The 20,045-nt window shown below is 41.4% G+C and overlaps 1 protein-coding gene across 1 annotated transcript in view; it reads right to left on the reverse strand.

Moving 5' to 3' along the window:
- phf21ab (PHD finger protein 21Ab) overlaps positions 1-20,045 on the reverse strand; it is a 174,962-nt gene that overhangs the window by 41,260 nt on the left and 113,657 nt on the right. Inside the window, 4 exon segments of the mRNA XM_034175775.1 lie at positions 7,148-7,489; positions 12,238-12,330; positions 18,491-18,727; positions 19,079-19,231. Of these exon segments, the coding sequence (XP_034031666.1) occupies positions 7,148-7,489; positions 12,238-12,330; positions 18,491-18,727; positions 19,079-19,231 (825 nt within the window).

A 20,045-nucleotide genomic window follows, 5' to 3' on the forward strand; every position in this document is an offset into this window, starting at 1 on the left:
TGATTTTGATTTGATTTGATTTCCGGATTTTTTTTTTTTAGATTATGTCTCTCACAGTGGACATGCACCTAAGATGAAAATTTCAGACCCCTCCATGATTTCTAAGTGGGAGAACTTGCAAAATCGCAGGGTGTTCAAATACTTATTTTCCTCACTGTAAATAAAACTACACACATAAGATTAACCTTTAAGGCCACCGTGCACAAAATATCTAAACCTGCTGTTTGCGAGCCTCGGCTTCAGCAAAGGCAACCACAATGTCCTCCATGTCCAAAGACCGGTGTCGCAGACTGAACGGTCCCCCCTAAAAATTGGTCCGCCCTGTCTCCACTGCGCATGCATCATTTTGGACCACAGCAGATCGTCTGAGATGTACTCTCTTCACCCAAAGCGTTCAAATGGATTAATGTGATTATTAACCATCAGATGACAAGGTAGAACCTCTTAAATCATTCTAAAGTCAGTTTTAAGCAGAAACGAGGTGGTAATCTGTGATGCTTTGAAATGATGGATGCGCAGTGAATACAACAGCTAGCAGCTTGTGTAGCTGTCGCACTTTGATCGCTTCCTCCGTCTTTTGCTGAATTTATGTGGAATGCTGAATTTATGTGGAAATGATTGTTGAACAAAAGCTTTAGATATATGTTGCTGAGACAGATGACTGGAGTGCAATTTTAAGCCGAGTGATAATCAGTGAATGCGGCTGACGACACATGCACAGTGAAGGTAGGGTGGACCGATTTTTAGGGTGGACCGTTTGGTCTGTGACACCAGCGAACGTCACGCTCAATTGACTTAAATGGCAGTCCTGTGAGCCTCTCTTGGCCCATGGTGGACCTCATGTATAGTTTTATCAGCTTTAAAGCTGAAAAGCTCTTCTCACCTGAGGCCACTGGCACAAGGAGAGTTAGGAGTAGACACAAAGCAGCGCTTAAATTACTGTACAGATCCAGCAGCTTCTCACTGTATATGTAATTAAGTATGTTAAATGGGCAGGTGGCTACTTGGCCTGGAATGTGTGGAGAGATGAAGTGACCTCAAGTGCCAAGTCATCTCCATCACTTACCACTGTCTTGTTTTTTTTTTTTGTTTACTTCCTCTTCCTTTCTAGTTCTGGTTTCCTGACAGATAACTCTGCTTCATGATTTCTGAAGTTTTTATTTTGCTGCGCTGTGCATGTGCATCTCTCTCTACCCTGGACTTTAACCTCACCTGTCGAGTTGAGCTACACCACGTAACTGACTCAGCTTAGTATCACACTTTATTCGTGTCCCCGTCACAAAAATGGAGCACTTTTTGTGATGCGTTTTTTTAATTTTACTATTTAGAATCCTCCTCTTCTCTTAACTCTAACCATAACATAAGTGTCTCCCTTCCCCTAATCCATACCCCCTACACCCCATCACCCTGCATTTCACGCTCCCGTCACAAAATGCATTTGTGCAGTCGCCATGAAAAGTGCCCCATTTTCATAACGGTATCACGAACCGATATATTAGTTGACTTTTCGTAATGCCATCACGTGAGACTGGGAGGGGCCCCCTTGAAGAGGAGTCAGAAAACAGTGTCGTGCACTTTCCTGCACTGACTGTCACAGAATTTAAAGGGGCGCTCACAGTTTGTCGTTGCTTAAAATTCATAACCAGTCATCATCTGGGGGCCCCAGGCAACTGACTGGGTTGCTTGTGTTGTTGCAACGGGCCTGAGCAGGACAACGACCCTAAGCACACAGCAAAAATATCAATGGAGTGGCTTTTGGGCAACTCTGTGAATGTCCTTGAGTGGACCAGCCAGAGACCAGACCTGAATCTCTGGAGAGATCTGAAAATGGCTGTGCACCGACGCTCTCCATCCAACCTGATGGAGCTTGAGAGGTGCTGCAAAGAGGAATGTGCAAAACTACTCAAAGATAGGTGCACCAAGCTTGTGGCACCATATTCAAGAAGACTTGAGGCTGTAATTGCTGCCAAAGGTGCATCAACAAAGTATTGAGCAAAGAGTGTAAATAATTATTTGCAAAAAAAAAAAAAAAAAAATTCTTCATGTTGTCATTATGGGGTGTTCCAAGTTACATTTTGAGAGAAAAATGAATTTACCCCATTTTGGAATAAGGCTGTAACATAAAATGTGGAAAAAGTGAAGCACTGTGAATACCAGATGCACAGTAAACTGACAAAAATCTCCCACATGCATGTCGGCTTATTATGCTACATGTACAAGGTCGTCATTGTCAATACATGTAGGTGCCTGTCAATTAATTAGTTTCAAGCTTTTAACTTTTCTTTGTTTATTCAACTTCCACGATAAGGATTTAAATTATTTACAGATGTCGTTTTTCAAAATAAGGGCATTTTACATGGACAACAATTTCAGTCAAGATGTGATGACCAATCTGTCTGAATGGATGCAACAAGTCAGAATAATGCCGCGTTCACACCGGGTGCGACTCGAGCGACAGCAGCAACAGGTTGCCGTGTAATCCCTATGGAAGGACGCGTTGTGGCGCCAAGCCACGCAGCACGACGTGAGTGAAGCGATGCGAGTGAAGCGATTTTGAGCGATTGCCGCATTTGTGGTCACAAAGGCTGAACAAAAATTAAGTTACGACACAACAATAATTTAGCATTTGTTTCTCCTCACTGAATAAACTTGTTATTAGAAAATAGAAAAACTTGTGTAGTTCATGCAGTTTCTCATTATAAATACATTTGCTGAAGATCTAAAGGTTTAACCCTCTGGGGCCGACGCCATTGTATACGACGGCTGAGACCAAGCTTTACTAAATTATAAATAACTTTTTAATGATATGAGAAAGAAACTTACTTTTTTTTGCTGAAAAGTTAACTCCACGGACTTTCGAACCACCGTCCACCATCTTTGTACTCCTCATGAAAGCTGTGTGGTGATGTGAGCAATGTGAGTGTCCAATCGGAATTGGTTCACCGTCACATGGTTTTCCAAAATCCAAACATAGGGCAGATTCACGTGACACACCAAAGATTGTTTTTAGGAGTGATGTGTTACTAGTTGGTCCGTTTGAATAGCACCCTGGCTGATTCAATGCGCCCTGCGCCATTACACACAGTGAAAGTGAGCAGACGGAGAGCCTCTCATACAATCTCACGTGCTCAAACAGTGTGTGAGTATCAGGATTGCTTGACTAGTTTTCCTGTGAATGTAACTGGATAAGCCTGTGGCAAGCTCTCTCACTCCGGCGTAAAGCACTGTTTACCATATCAATGGAGCGAGGGGGGAGGGGCCGCTCCTCAAACTGAATGAGCCTCGAAGTGTGAATGTTGCTTTCAGAGCAGGAGAGAACAAGCACACAGTCAACTTCATAGTAGAAGTTTGTGATGTGACCTTTGTGTAATAGCAGACAGAAATTGCTTTGAGATGAAGACAAACAACGCGTAGACTATTTTGTATATACTGCTCAAAATGTGCATTTGTGTTTATTGTTTGAACCTTTTTGTTGTACAGTCTTTCACACAAGAGCCCAAATTACATTTATAAAGTGTCAAAACAGTTGTTTAATAAAGTTTGCTGTGTTTTTAATAAATGTGTGTGGAAAATTATTTTCCGCTTTACTTTTTCCTTTCTTATTTGTGATTGTAAACCTGTATTACACTTATAAAACACAACTATAGCATATATATTTTGAAAGTACAGGTTGTCCTGAAAAAAAAAGACATAAAACTTGATTGTAGGATGCAGGGAGAGCTGTTAACAGCAATAATAAAACATTTATGGCAGGCGAGTGAACTGTCCAATAAATGCCTTTGGACCCCAGAGGGTTAACCACTGAATCTGAAACATGATGGTAGATGCGTGAAATGATGTGGAATAAGTCTCTTTGCCAAAGGGTATTCCATGTGACGTCAGTGACCCTATGGCCTTGGTGGAGGGTTGTGCTCTCGGAGTGATTCCAGTTTTAAAGGTTTTAGTGTGGACATGGTGTGTGCGCAGTGCATTCTGGGTAAAAGTTCATGACAGGAGAAATGCATCTGAGACGCTCTGATCAGGCTCCACACGGACAACAGCATTAAACTCTGTATACTGTGCCTAAAACTCTAGTGAATATATTCTCTGGGTTTATAGACTTTATTATGTTTGTTTTATGTAAAAATGCCAGAAGAAACTCAGGTTGCTTTTCCAAAAGCCAAAAAGTCTGTTAAAATTATGATTCAAGCTGTGTGATATAACCGGCGTCAAAATGCATAGAACACTGCCATCTACTGGTGACCGATTATATCACAGTGTTATCGACCGCAGAATTTTAAAATTATCTGTCGGTTTCCAAAACCTGACAGACCCCATACGTGGAGATAAAAAAAAAAAAAAGTCATAGATCTGACAGGTTTAGTTGTACAGTGTGTGGTGTCAGCCACACGGTAAAAACAACACACAAACAGATTTCACACACCAACATTCCCAGGTCAGACACCCCGCTTTCTGATTGGCAGCATGTCACATTTAGCTCCTCACATCCTTCTTAATACACCACACACGGCAGGAATATCTGATAAGATCATATTTAGCGTCATCACGATTGTCGGAGCGTCCTTAAGATTGTCGGAAGGGGAAGATCGGGTCTGATATCGGCCTAATTATCTTGCCATGTGAACCAGACTTAATTTTATGACACCTCAGAGTGACTGATTGATCTGTTATAACACCGCACCGAACATGTTTTCACTATTATTTGATTTCTTTGTGCGACTGACATCGTTATTCAAGCATTCAAAAGGCAATTCCTATCATCACACAATTCCAACTGCACACAAGAAAGTTTTTTGACAGTTCTTGTTATTGAAAGAAACCTTGTCTCTCTAACCAGATAGAGTTGTGATGTCATCACGCGTGCGCTTAGGCGCTGTCTAGCGAGATCTTGAAAATTTCTTTTTTTTTTATACAAATGAAAAAAATGACATATTTTACAAAAGCACATTTATTTGTAAACACCAACACGTTACATTGATTCACTTGTGTTGCTTTTTATATAGAATGAATGAATCAACCAATCAGTATAAGCGGAGGCTTAGTTACCCATAATCTCCTCTGGGCATCTGTGTGTTAATGTTCAAATCTTCAGAAGTAGTGCATTATTTTAAAATTAACAAATATGTGTTATATATCACTTTGTACATTTTAAGAGTTTACATTAATGTAGTTATTCTATCGGGTTTAATTTTATTTTTAAAGCAAAACTATAATTCAAACCTGCTTTCCATTTCAAGACCTCTGCCTCATCGCTGGACCACCGTATCCTGTCAGGGTAAATGACGCTTTCCTACAGCAGAGGGCAGAGCGCACAAAGACAGAAGTGCTGGCTCATTGACTGTTTGGGTTTGTGATCGCCATTGATTCTATTAGAAGCTTTGGCCGTGTTTAAACTCAAAATCAGCTTCTTAGTACCCAAGAGCGTATTTGAGGCAAAATTGAAAGTTAGCAGTTATCTGTAGCTTCCGATAAGTTTTTAGATAGTTTATCAGTTTAGCGTTAAAAAGATAACTTTTCAGTTAGCTGATTACCAGTTATTGAAGCTAACCTTTTGGTTAGCTGTGCCCACCACTGGTCTGTGTACAGCCATTTTCAGATCTCTCCAGAGATGTTCAATCGGATTCAGGTCTGGTCTCTGGCTGGGCCACTCAAGGACATTCACAGAGTTGTCCTGAAGCCACTCCTTTGATATCTTGGCTCTGTGTTTAGGGTCATTGTCCTGCTGAAAGGTGAACCGTCGCCCCAGTCTGAGGTCAAGAGCGCTTTGGAGCAGGTTTTCATCCAGGATGTCTCTGTACATTGCTGCATTCCACTTTCCCTCAATCCTGACTAGTCTCCCAGTTCCTGCCGCTGAAAAACATCCATACAGCATGACACTGCCACCACCATGCTTCACTGTAGGGATGGTGCCTGGTTTCCTCCAAACATGACACCTGACATTCATGCCAAAGAGTTCAACCTTTGTCTCATCAGACCTAAAAATTTTGTTGCTCATGGTCTGAGAGTCCTTCAGGTGCCTTTTGGTAAACTCCAGGCAGGCTGCCATGTACCTTTCACTAAGGAGTGGCTTCCGTCTGGCCACTCTACAATACAGGCCTGATTGGTGGATTGCTGCAAAGATGGTTGTCCTTCTGGAAGGTTCTCCTCTCTCCACAGAGGAATGCTGGAGCTCTGGCAGAGTGACCATTGGGTTCTTGGTCATCTCCCTGACTAAGGCCCTTCTCCCCCGATCGCTCAGTTTAGACAGGCGGCCAGCTCCAAGAAGAGTCCTGGTTGATCGGAATGTCTTCCATTTACAGATGATGGAGGCCACTGTGCTCATTGGGACCTTCAAAGCAGCGGAAATGTTTCTGTACCCTTTCCCAGATTTGTGCCTCGAGACAATCCTGTCTCAGAGGTCTACAGACAATTCCTTTGACTTCATGCTTGGTTTGTGCTCTGACATGCACTGTCAACTGTGGGACCTTATATGTAGACAGATGTGCGCCTTTCCAAATCATGCCCAATCAACTGAATGTACCCAAGGTGGGCCCCAATTTAGCTGCAGAAACATCTCAAGGATGATCAGTGGAAAAAGGATGCACCTGAGCTCACTTTTAGCATAGGCCGAGAATACTTATGTACATGTGATTTCTTAGTTTTTTATTTTTTTTTTTTAATAAATTTGCAAAAAACTCAAAAACTTTTTTCCACATTGTCATTATCGGGCATTGTATGTAGAATTTTGTGGAAAAAAACAAAACAAATTCCATCCATCTTGGAATAAAGCTGTTACATAACAAAATGTGGAAAAAGTGAAGGGATGTGAATACTTTCTGGATGAACCGTATCCTTCTATTTTGTTGAGAAACAGCATTAAATAAATGTCATGAATGTGACCTGCAGCCCAGTGGGCTGCTCCAGATTTTAGAGGTTAAAAGGGTATTAAAGAGAAAGTTTACGCATTGTAAATATATACATTAAAATGCACTGACAGAGTTTAAAACAAGTACACAATGATTTATGCAGGATTTGTGACTGATGTTTTGTGAAATGTGAGATGCACTTTCTTTGCAAGGTGTGACTTTCTAATCTTCACTCATTGCTTTTCTGAAACAAGCTAGTTCATGTGAGTGCTCACATGGTGGAACACAAGTAGCATTCTTACCTTAGGGTCCATGGTCACACTGCTGATCTGGATTGGCTGCACCGGAGCGGGTGTGGGAATAGGTGTAAGATTGGGGGCTTGTACAGGTGTGGACAGACGTGTTGTGGTGGCAGAAACTGGCGTGGTGATGACAATGCCTGCTAGAGGAGTAGAGCCGGTCTTGCCACAGGGTTGTCCATTAACAATACGGACCTGGTGAATAGGAGCCGCCGAAGGCAAAGAAGAGGACAACTTGGTAGCCAACATCACAGGCCTCTGCAGCAGTTGCGGGGCTGCCATCATGGGTGGCGGAGGTGCCGGGGCAATGGGAATATTGGTGGGAGTGGCCAGTTTTGGCCTGACCTGGTGACAAGAGAAAGCCAATCAGTGAAATTTAAGCACAGTAATCAAACATTACTGGGTTATGCCAATGTGGTGCTCTGTCTCAGTCTGATGCTGTACTACTATTGCTACTACTACAGATAACTACAAGTATACAGCTACTGTTAATACTACTGATGGTAGTACAGCCAGTAATACATTTTTTGGCACTATTCATGCGTCAGCAAGAACTACTTGTGCTAACACCAGTATTATTAGTGTGAGATTTATGTATGCCAATAGATTTCCAACTTTTTTTTTTTTTTTTTTTGAGTACTCTGGGTATGCCAGTTGTTTAGAGAAGAAAAAAATATGACAGCATGTAGCAGAACAAATTCATCAAAATCTTTTCCTTTTCCAATTCAACTCCATTTCTGGGGTGCAGCAAAATTGTTGCTGTAACTGAAAAATTATGTTACCCTTCAGTGCTTTGTTCCTGGTGGGAATGACATTTTCTCAAAATGTTTGCCACAACAGCACATCAGTGATAATCTGCTACAAATAATACACCAAATACTCTTTAAAATTTCATGGGAAATCCATAGAGCAAGGTGTAGTTTGTGGTGTCTTTTCTTCATATTTTTCTGAATGCTTAAACTGTCATTAAATTTGATGGAAGCTTATTGTAGTATTAGTATGTAGCTGTATTTCAGAAAACATTTTTCAAAAAATACAACTAAAATCATAAGGATGACCAAAAGAGACCACAGCTCAGTAAAAGTCCAAAATGCTGCAAGTCATCAAGTTTAACAAAAATCTGTTCATTGTGAGATCTGCTTATCTCCGTTAGAATGTCCTGTATCCATCTTTTATCTGGGTTGAGTAGAGTCTCTTCCAGAATAGGCACAACCTAAGGCCAGTGCTAAAATCAGTTGTTAACACACACTAGTTCAAGAAATTACGTGAAAATGTTTTCAATTCTTTAGCTCTTCTGGAAATCCATTCCAATATTTAGGGCCTGATTTACTAAAGGTGTGCATGTGCAAAACCATAAGCAAACACCACTCGTACATCTGAATGCTGAGTTACAAATAGCGCACAATGATGACTGTGTCTGTCAAATGCACAAAATAGCATGTATTGTCCATTCTGAACACTTGCCTGCATAAATATGCCATATGGGGTTTGTCCACCCAAGTGTGCAAAATTGTGGGAGGAAACATAAATAGGGGATGTTTGCACACTCAACACAATTTAAGGTCAAAAGGAAATTTAGTGAGTGCTCATAGTGTCAGTATTGGCACGGGCATTAACTGACTGCGCTGCTGTTCCAGAACAAAGGCATCACAGAATTTAAAAAAAGGGAAAAAATGTCATTCATTGTTAAATAGATATAAACTCTATTGTTAAGGGGTCCGTTACACAGGACAGTGGCAGTTGTGCATCTGTTGTGCATCTTAAAATACGGCCGATCGGCAGAGGGGACGCAAAAACATTTTCTGTGTAACCGCTTTAGCGGCCCTTGTACGGTGTTGTCTCTCATGGAGATGGTGCACTACAGATGACGTCACATTTCCATGAAGATCTGCTGCCTTTTTGGACATACATGCTGGATTTTGAATGGTTTGTCCTGATATTTCTCACTGTTCGTGTGCACTTCGAGAGAGAGAAAGATACGGCAGACAAAACAAGCTAAATATTAAATGGTTAATTTCAAAACTTCTCAATTTGGATTTATCTTGTGTGCGTGCATGTGTTCACATACATGGGTTTCTCCGTTAAAATGAAAAATCATTGGATAATTAACACCTTTCACCGGACTGTTTATGGCGAGAAAACAACTGAGCCATGAAAAATATAAATGGATTGTTTTGAAAAAGATTGCAAGAACTGAAAAATAATAATAATAATGTGAGTTGTCCTATTCAGACATCTCACTTTGTCGTCCTCTGATCAGTGCTCCACACAGAGCTCTGTGAGTCAAACTCTGGATTATACAATTCATGGAAAAAAGGACAAAACTGTGGTGACCCCACAATGAACTTAATGTACCTATTTATATAAGAAAACATTCCACTCAAGGTGTTTTCATGCATATGCTGTCAGGTACATAGCGGTGGGGGGCATGCACACATAATCCAAATTGATTGCGTACTGTACAGAAATACAGTATGCATGTGGAAAAAAGATTTATTTAATATTTAGCTCCTGCTGTCTTCCATGGTAAGAGCTTTTGGTTAGATAATGCTACAGGTTGTCATCATAACAGTAATCGGGGCGCAGATTACTTGCCTGACATGTCTTATGTGACGTGTGCTTTCGGTGACAGCCGAGCTGTGCTCCATGTCACCGAAAACAAAGTCCTAACATGTTAAACAGGTAAACAAACCAGCTTGTGCTGAATTGACACCAGAGCTTTCAGAAGCCCAGAGTGAATCATCATCTGCAGGAAAAGTAGAAGACAAATCTCTCCGCCTGATCACTGTTCAGTTTTGAACATGTATAAAAGTTTCTGAAAAACTCCATGGACAGCATTGGGATAGTGACTGTTTGTAAGCGGATACAGACGGCGGCAACTGTGCAGCTCTTCAGTGGCATGAGGTGTTCAAAGTGATTTCATGACTGCACAAGGACCGCTGAACAGACCCTGTCCCTGTGTAACGGGGGTTTAAAACACGTTTTTTCAGCTTCGTCTGCTGACTAAAGTCAAGCCCTTCCTCAACAGAGACGATCTTGAGAAGACCATTCATGCTTTTATCAGCTCCAGACTTGATTATTCTAACACACTTCAGGCTGGTGTTAACCAATCTTGCCTTGCTCACCTCCAGCTTGGGCAAAATGCTGCTGGTCGTCTTTCAACAAACACCAGATGTAAGCATGTTACTCCTGTACTTCACACGCACCACTGGCTTCTTCATTTTAGATTCGATTTTAAGCTTTCAATGTTTGATTTTAAAGCCATTAATAGTCTTGCCCAGTCTTATGTGTTCAAAATTTTAACTCTCAACAGTTACAACAGGGCACTGTGGTCATCTGATCAACTTTATTTAGAAGTCTCTTGGAAGGGAGTTTTCTTTCCCACTGTCGCCAAGTGCTTGCTCATAGGGGGTCATTTTGAACGTTGGGGTTTTTCTGTAATTATTGTATGGCTTTTGCCTTACAATATAAAGCGCCTTGGGGCAACTGTTTGTTGTGATTAGGCTCTATATAAATAAAACTGATTTGATTTGATTTGAAGTCCCGAGGTCAAACTACAAGCTTTGGGGATGATTGTGTTTTTGCAGTAGCTGGCCCCGAACTGTGGAACTGTGTTTTACACAAATTGGGGAATAATTATGGTGCATTCTACTGGTGGAATGCACAGAGAACCATGCACTTCACATGAAGAACAGGTAATTATTCACGAGTATGCAAACCCCACAGATAAAGCAACAATTAAATGTCTGAATTAAGAGATCACTTTCTTTTTCATTAATTTGTTCAAATTGCCAGAGCATGAACACATTCAGTTATGTTGCAGAGTTTGTGCATAATGGAGCGCAAGCTGCATATCTGCACATGAATGTGAACTACCATTATCAGAAGACAACAGAAGGGGTCACATAAAGAAATTCTTTAAATGAAGATCACGTCTGGATTTGAGGAAATTCTTGTTTACAATGAGAGTGGTGGATACATGGAACAGTCTGTCCGATAACGCAGTAACAGAGTGTAATCAGTTTAAAAAATATATTACACAAATATTAGCGAAATGATAATCATAAATATAATATGGACTGCATTAGATAAATCCATAAGATGTACTTCTACTTGAGTACTCAATTTTCTTACATCTGAATTAGATCTGGATAAAGAGTTTTGCATCAGTAATTTAAGTGGCTGATTTAATTTCATGTTGCGCTTATGGCTATTAGCATGTAAAAATCCCAGTGTATATATTGCTGGTTACATCACATTACCACCCGCTATCTACTGTACATTTATTCTCAGTGAATCACCAAAAACTGTATCCAGACCAAAGCATAAAGGTTTGGATTGGCCATGCAATTGATCACTCGTTATCTGGGATCTTTGTAAATCAGGCCCTGAATGTTGTCTTTCTTTTTCAGACCCCACCCAACTCTGCAACAGACAAACCAAAAATAACATCACAGGCAAAGCCAGCAGATCAGCATCTACTGAACATTAAATAGACATGGATGGGGGAAACGTGATCACAGGATTCCTACTGTTGATAGAACTTCCTTGTCCTTAATTTCATTTGTGTCTAATATTGCATCACTTAGTAATTACTATGACTTTGCAAGCACTTTCATTAATCACTGCTACTACTACCACCTAACATTTAAGGTCCTCTTCAAATAACTGATAGGTATACTGTTAGTAATGAACCAGCCAGAGCTCCCAATGACATTACTCCCCACATGTAAACATCAACATTTTCCACGTGGAGGGTTAAAACAAACCAACAGCCAGGAACAAAAAAATACCAAGAAGCTGCAGGAAAACAAGCTCACCACAAAGACAAAACACACACAGTTAATATGCACAACCCTTCCAAAAAAATGTATTTACAAGTCAGTGGGGGAGAAAGGAAAAAGTAAAGAAAAAGCACAAGAGGGGAAAAGATAAGTAGGGGCAGCACAGAGAAAACAAAGTTTTAGTGCCGTGTAAGAAGGCATGAGTATTTGCTTTGGTGCAATACTGTCCTCTGCTGGAGAGTGAGCCTCATGTGGACCATACACACTGGTGGGGATTAGGGTTTGGAGGCGGGTCTTAGAGGGACGCACCTGTAGCTGAAAGGTGGGTCGAGGCGTCAGTCTAGGAGGAGGGACAAACTGAGGAACTTTGATTGGCTGGGTGGTGGTGGGGGTGGCCTGCACCTGAGACAAAATCACAGCAGATTTTGGATCTGTACTGCTGTTCGACTGACTGGTCTTTAATTGACATGTCTGCTGTTCATTCAGTGACATGTCTTCTGTGGTCAGACTGTCAAGTCCACTGTTGTTAGTTCACATTGTATACCTGTATCGTCCTGTTCAGGGTGTACCCTGCCTCATGCCCAATGACTGCTGTAATAGGCTCCAGCCCTCTGTGACCCTTGATTGGAGTAAGTGGGTATAGAAAATGAATGAATTAATGGTTCGGTTTAAGCACTTCTGCCCACAGGTCATCCAATGCACAGTAAGCTTTGCGGCCAAGAGCAGCGGCAGAAGACGACTCTGGACTTCAGTTCTAATTAACAGCCGTATCTTAACTGATCTAGCTTAGCTTAAGGGTGCATTTTTATACTTCTGTCCAAAACAAAAGCAGACCATATATACTCAACAAAATATAAACGCAACACTTTTGGTTTTGCTCCCATTTTGTATGAGATGAACTCAAAGATCTAAAACTTTTTCCACATACACAATATCACCATTTCCCTCAAATATTGTTCACAAACCAGTCTAAATCTGTGATAGTGAGCACTTCTCCTTTGCTGAGATAATCCATCCCACCTCACAGGTGTGCCATATCAAGATGCTGATTAGACACCATGATTAGTGCACAGGTGTGCCTTAGACTGCCCACAATAAAAGGCCACTCTGAAAGGTGCAGTTTTATCACACAGCACAATGCCACAGATGTTGCAAGATTTGAGGGAGTGTGCAATTGGCATGCTGACAGCAGGAATGTCAACCAGAGCTGTTGCTCGTGTATTGAATGTTCATTTCTCTACCATAAGCCGTCTCCAAAGGCGTTTCAGAGAATTTGGCAGTACTTCCAACCAGCCTCACAACCGCAGACCACGTGTAACCACAAAAGCCCAGGACCTCCACATCCAGCATGTTCACCTCCAAGATCGTCTGAGACCAGCCACTCGGACAGCTGCTGAAACAATCGGTTTGCATAACCAAAGAATTTCTGCACAAACTGTCAGAAACCGTCTCAGGGAAGCTCATCTGCATGCTCGTCGTCCTCATCGGGGTCTCGACCTGACTCCAGTTCGTCGTCGTAACCGACTTGAGTGGGCAAATGCTCACATTCGCTGGCGTTTGGCACGTTGGAGAGGTGTTCTCTTCACGGATGAATCCCGGTTCACACTGTTCAGGGCAGATGGCAGACAGCGTGTGTGGCGTCGTGTGGGTGAGCGGTTTTCTGATGTCAATGTTGTGGATCGAGTGGCCCATGGTGGCGGTGGGGTTATGGTATGGTCAGGCGTCTGTTATGGACGAAGAACACAGGTGCATTTTATTGATGGCATTTTGAATGCACAGAGATACCGCAACGAGATCCTGAGGCCCATTGTTGTGCCATACATCCAAGAACATCACCTCATGTTGCAGCAGGATAATGCACGGCCCCATGTTGAACGGATCTGTACACAGTTCTTGGAAGCTGAAAATGTCCCAGTTCTTGCATGGCCGGCATACTCACCGGACATGTCACCCATTGAGCATGTTTGGGATGCTCTGGACCGGCGTATACGACAGCGTGTACCAGTTCCTGCCAATATCCAGCAACTTCGCACAGCCATTGAAGAGGAGTGGACCAACATTCCACAGGCCACAATTGACAACCTGATCAACTCTATATGAAGGAGATGTGTTGCACTGCATGAGGCAAATGGTGGTCACACCAGATACTGACTGGTATCCCCCCCCCCCCCCAATAAAACAAAACTGCACCTTTCAGAGTGGCCTTTTATTGTGGACAGTCTAAGGCACACCTGTGCACTAATCATGGTGTCTAATCAGCATCTTGATATGGCACACCTGTGAGGTGGGATGGATTATCTCAGCAAAGGAGAAGTGCTCACTATCACAGATTTAGACTGGTTTGTGAACAATATTTGAGGGAAATGGTGATATTGTGTATGTGGAAAAAGTTTTAGATCTTTGAGTTCATCTCATACAAAATGGGAGCAAAACCAAAAGTGTTGCATTTATATTTTTGTTGAGTGTATGATGGTGGAATTTAATAGTTTACAGTGAGGAACATATGAAGCGGCTGTGTTCGCTTTCATTATAAGCACTGGTTTAAAATCTCACCATTCCTTAAGACTATACAGTTAAATTAATCATTTAGTGCTCGTACTGAATGAGCTGTCTCAGAGAAAATCAAGCAGAAAAAGAGAAGTTGGCTGGATGACCATCACCGATTTCCATGAAACTTTCCAGAAGTGAAGAACAAGCATAAAAACTTGGACCCTTAACATTTTTTCACTCCATAAAACACTATGAGCAACTTTACACAATTTTTTTTAAATGATTCACTTTTGGCCATGCTTGCTGTTTCTACATTGAAATATAGTGTAAAAAAGCAGATTTTGAAAGTGAATGTTCTTAATTCTAGATGCCTGTATTGCTATTCCCTGGGTACCACAATTTAGAAATACATTTTTCTAAATGTTTTTAAAGTCTGTAGCGTGGCATATTGCAGTGTAAATTAGCAAAGTGACCTTTTCTGAGGGAATGTCAAATTCCATAATTACTGTCTTTTAATGAGCTGTCTCAGAGAAAATCATGTAGGGGTGGCTGGATGACCGAAACAGATTTTGATGAAATGCTCACCATATACCCTTCAACTAGACTGATTATGAATGACAAAGCCAGTTTTTCCATTAGGCAAAATTTTACGTGAATTTTGGTCAGTTCAAAATTTGATGTCAAAATGGCCTCAAATTGTGTTACATTAAAAATATAGTAAAAATGGCCAACTTTAACATATCGGTTCTCCATTCTCGACAGGTAGATAGAAAACGTGAGTGTGATTCCTCTTACAGGGTGCCAGTGACCTTCAAAAACCACTGTTCGTTCTGTATCATATTTCCTCATATTTCTGTAATTGACACTTTTTGAATCCTACAGGTGAGCACTTTCAGGGCCACATCTGGGTGAGCAGGAAATTTTAAATTTCTCATACTAAGTCAGTCAATTTTCTGCTTATTTCAGCAAATAAGACATCCTTTCTTATGTTTTCCATTATGCAGAATCGATTTATATGCTTATTTTGGTGATTAGAGGTCAAGGTCATTGATAAAGGTTAAGGTCATTCTCAAATTTTACAATTTTTCACACATCTTTTGTGCTTAACAGGACATTTTAACACCTGAAATGATCAAATTTAGTTTGTGACTACATCAATTGATAGACCATATTGTTAGCATAAATTGCTAACATGCACAGTTTTAAGTATCTTTGCATTCTGTGAGGTTATCAAATCAAGCATTCTAAATGCAGAAGTTGATGAAAAACTTAATTTTTTTATTCCACTATGAAATTATCACTCAGCCAATTGCCTGTGTGTGTGCATGCGTAACAATCCATGAGCCAAAGTGCTCGTGCCACTGGACAGCTTTGGTGAAAGTTTGCTGGCATTGTGCCATGCTGTTCCATGCGTCAGACGGAGCCTTTCCAGGAACCTTTAATTTCTTTTTTGTTCACTTCAGGAGCACAATGCAACTCTGGACACCGTGATGGTTGGATTATCACATGGGATGTATTTTTGCGTGGTTCATTCCAGCACACAGCAGCCGGGTTAGAGGATTTTAACCACAGGCTGCGGTCTTGGCTCCACGTCCGCGCTATGAAACATTCCTGGACAGTTGTTGGAGGTGAGTGTCATGTTTATTAATGGTGTAACAGCCAGAAGGTGAAGGTGATCATTTATTACAGCAGTCAGATCTGTTCAGCTCCAATGCAATGATGCGTTACTGCACACGACAGAGAGATGAGGCTGCTCGTGTTACGTACAGATATGGAGACAACAGTTCACATTATTTACATCGCCCATGGGAAGGTATGGACGAATATCTGTACTGTAAGGTCTATTGTGGACATAACAGCCTGTTCAGACTTGCGGCGGCATGTGCACGGTAGCACACAGTGCTTTCGGTTTGATAGCTGCTGTTTACATTCACTGTACATGATAATTTATAATGATTATCACGATGAAGCGTGTCACAAACATTTCAACAGGTCCTTTGCGCCCCGGAGGGGGGCAGCAATTTTTATACGTGGCATGTGCAGGTCATACCGGCAGGCTTTGTCATGCTAGATCCATCTTGAGGTTCCCTCGCATGCGCTTAAATTGTTTCGGATCCTGTTTTGCTGCCATCGGAATATGTAAACTGCGCTCAGATGGTACTCAGATTGCACATGGACCACCTTCGGATAGGTGTCCCATCTCGACAGCGCCCAGAGGGTTTTGAACATATGCATCACACTCGGGGCTGCCGGCCGTTTTTGACGAACTATGTGGACTCTCACACATGGCTATCAGAACGTTTTGAAACTGAAACCCGACACTTTTCGGATGTGCGCCGATTGGCCATTCAGAATAAATGCGTATTTTCAATAAAAATTAAGAATTTTTGAAAAAGGTATTTCATTTTTTTCAGATTTAGAGCAAAAATATTTGTACATAGTTTTCAAGACAAATATCTGATACATACTCTGAAAGCTGTGATTGCTGTGAACATTTTGATATGCAACACATAGGCATTATCCTTGAAAATAAAAGGAGTACCTTAAAATGGGAATTACTGAAAGTATGGTAAAATCGAGAAAACACTCCTGGACCCTAGAGGGTTAAAGACAAAATGACAGATCTGATTCCGACTCCTAATTAACTTGTCACCTGTAGCAAATATTGCAGAGAAAGAGCAAATGATCACATCTGGAGGTGTGAAGAGTGAACACCAAATCTTCTCTCACAGCACAATCCTGGTATGTGTAACTCAGGCAGAAAGCTGAGCAGGTTCTTACACAGAAATCAAACACTCTGACGGCTATTCCACATTGACAAATGTACACACATGTGCGTTGACATGGTGTTAAGAAAGGAAGTGTGCTGTACTAAAGTCAGATTTAAATATGTGATCATTTGCTCTTACTCTGCAACATTTGATTAATTGGAAAAACAGTTTTTCTACACTGAGAGAAACTGACACAGATTGTTTGGGGGGTGCGGGGAGCATCAAGGCTTCACTGGAGCAGACTGTTCTCTTTTTTCTTCCCTCAAACACTGATCTAAATCCTCAATTATGTACACATCTCTCATCTTCTGCCTCTTAAGACTTTTTCGTGAAATCCGCATCAGCAGCTGTTCATTCCCTCTTCTGCTGCACACACATGACCATGCTAATAGGCTGTGCTTTTCGATCCCTTTCTGTCAAATAAACTTCAGACAGATCAGAAACCTGTGGCAACAGAACAAGATTTGAACTGATTGAGAGTACACAGACTGATATTTAAGTCTGATCTGGCTCAGGTCTATAAACTGAGTCCTGAGTCATCCCAGTGAATGAGACTGTTGAACTCTTATTTTGACACCCAATATGAACATCAGGTGATGCAACAACTGATCCCCAATATGCCAGACATCAGTGTCTATTTCATTTTTGGGCCTTCATCAACTCTGCAGACACAGTGTGCAACTTTTAACCAGGTGTGGATGTGGATCCACCGTTACCGCTCTCCCTCCTCAACTGGCAGAGTTGCAACCATGACATCTTGTTACGACGGTGACATAACTACAGGAAGCCCCGAATCCCTCCAGGATCAACATTAAGATCCATTTTTAAAGAGAGAAAAAGTCACATGCTGTATCACAATGCAAGTTATGCTTACATTTTAATGTATGACAAATACAATGGCAGACATTTACAAACGACTGTATGTATACTATATGTATGTATACAGTACTGGTGCCTGTTTGCACATACAGGTTTTACACGTTTCAGTCTTCAAAACTGTCTGACTTGACCTCAAAACAAGATAGTCTGTTGTTGCACACAGATATGTGATAACGTGAGAGTGACTTGACACACAGCGTATCAGAATACTGCTGCTGGAGGTGACAGTGTGGCTGTGAAAAGGCCACCACTCGCTCCAAAGCCCCTGAAGGCTGTGTCAACCACTGGGCCTACAGTCATCCAAACTCAATAGTTATTCTCAGTTCAATTGACAAAACACATTTTAGCAAAATCAGTTTACAGGAAGGTGATGCCAGATGACGACAGCGACAGGAAGAGGAACAGGAACAGGATGGTCTTACCACCACGGCGTTCTTGGATACCAATCGCAAAGGCTCTGAGCCCTGATTGGTAAGCTTGCTGGCCACCTGAAGGTTGATGGGGGCGTTCTGTGAATCAGGTTTGGTGATAGCTGTGGTTACCATGGCAACAGTGGCAGGGCGTTGTGGCAGGAGTGAGCCGGGTAAGGTGGGTGTGGCAGCAGCTTTCAACACCAGAGGTAGGGTCTTAGTAGTAAGGACCGGCGTGACCGTCAGCGTCTGAGGAGGACAAATTTAAGAGAAAGAAAAGAAACAGAAGCAAGACAAAGAAAGCCATTATGATTCTCTCATGTAGGTGTTTATCACAGAGCATTTGAGAACAAAGGCAGAACTTTGAAAAAAAAGATTGTCATGAGAATTAATGAATTTTGAGAAAACAGCCATATTCCAAAAGGCACTCAGTCAGTGTAATACTGACCCTTTTCATTCTTGAAATAGAAATACTCTCAGTAGCTTTTTAACCTGTTTGTTAAAGGAAGATTCTTCAACTGATCATTTATTCACTGTCATTTGATTCGGTATTTTGTGTCATTCCCCTCCATAATCATGCTGTCTATCTGTGTTTTCTACCTGCTGCAGTCCTCCAGGTATCTGTTGATTCTGCAGCAGGCTGGCTGGCTTGATTTCACCACCTGCTGGGGGAGCCTGGACTTGTAGCTGTAGCTTTGCCTCTGGCTCCTGCTTCACCAACAGCTCCTTCCTCAGCTGCTCCACCACCTTTTTCTGAAAGATAGAAAGAATGTGTTCAAGAAAGGTTAACTACAACTAAATATACCGGTAGTTAATAACAACAGCAAGTTTGATCTGGCAGATTTTGTCCACTTTTTTGTTTATCTTGATCTGTATCATGGTGCATTCCATTAATTCCATTATGGACCTTCATTTAACAAACTGTGTGTAGAAAAGGTTCTAAATGTTGTCATACAAACAAAATGTAGTATGTGTGTAAGTACAAAAACAAAACAACAAAAATGTACAAACACCAGTAAGCATCAGCTGTTGATAAATCCCACACATTCTAAACAAGATACCATTGGTTTATTATCAAATGCATTCAGATACACCCTCAGTTACCCATCTACAGTATTGTTGCTTGTGTTACTCACCAGAAAAACACCCAAGAGAGAGAAGAAAATCAACTTTTTTAAAACTGAGAGTGAGGTGATTGTATGAGGGCACAGCAGTGAGATGGAAAATATGAAAAATAAATACTGCAATAAGTGGCAACGGCTGGGACACCAGCCCTTTTGAACCCCACCATGGGTAAAGACCATTCACTTATGGTGTCCTGTTTCTTAATTTTGGCAACAATATCACACATGGACATAATTTTAACAAGCTGTAACACACTCACCACAACAGCTACAATAAAACTTTCCAATCAACTGAATACATAGACAATAACCCAAAATCAGCAACATCAACATGTACGCGCCGTGACCATGTCAAATCTTCCTGTCAAAGTTCACACATACTCACTTTAGTAAACAAAGCATGTTTAAAGCAGCATGCAGCATGTTTACATTGCTCCGTGGAT

This window comes from Thalassophryne amazonica, chromosome 8, assembly GCF_902500255.1.
Source record: "Thalassophryne amazonica chromosome 8, fThaAma1.1, whole genome shotgun sequence".
Classification (NCBI taxonomy): domain Eukaryota; kingdom Metazoa; phylum Chordata; class Actinopteri; order Batrachoidiformes; family Batrachoididae; genus Thalassophryne; species Thalassophryne amazonica.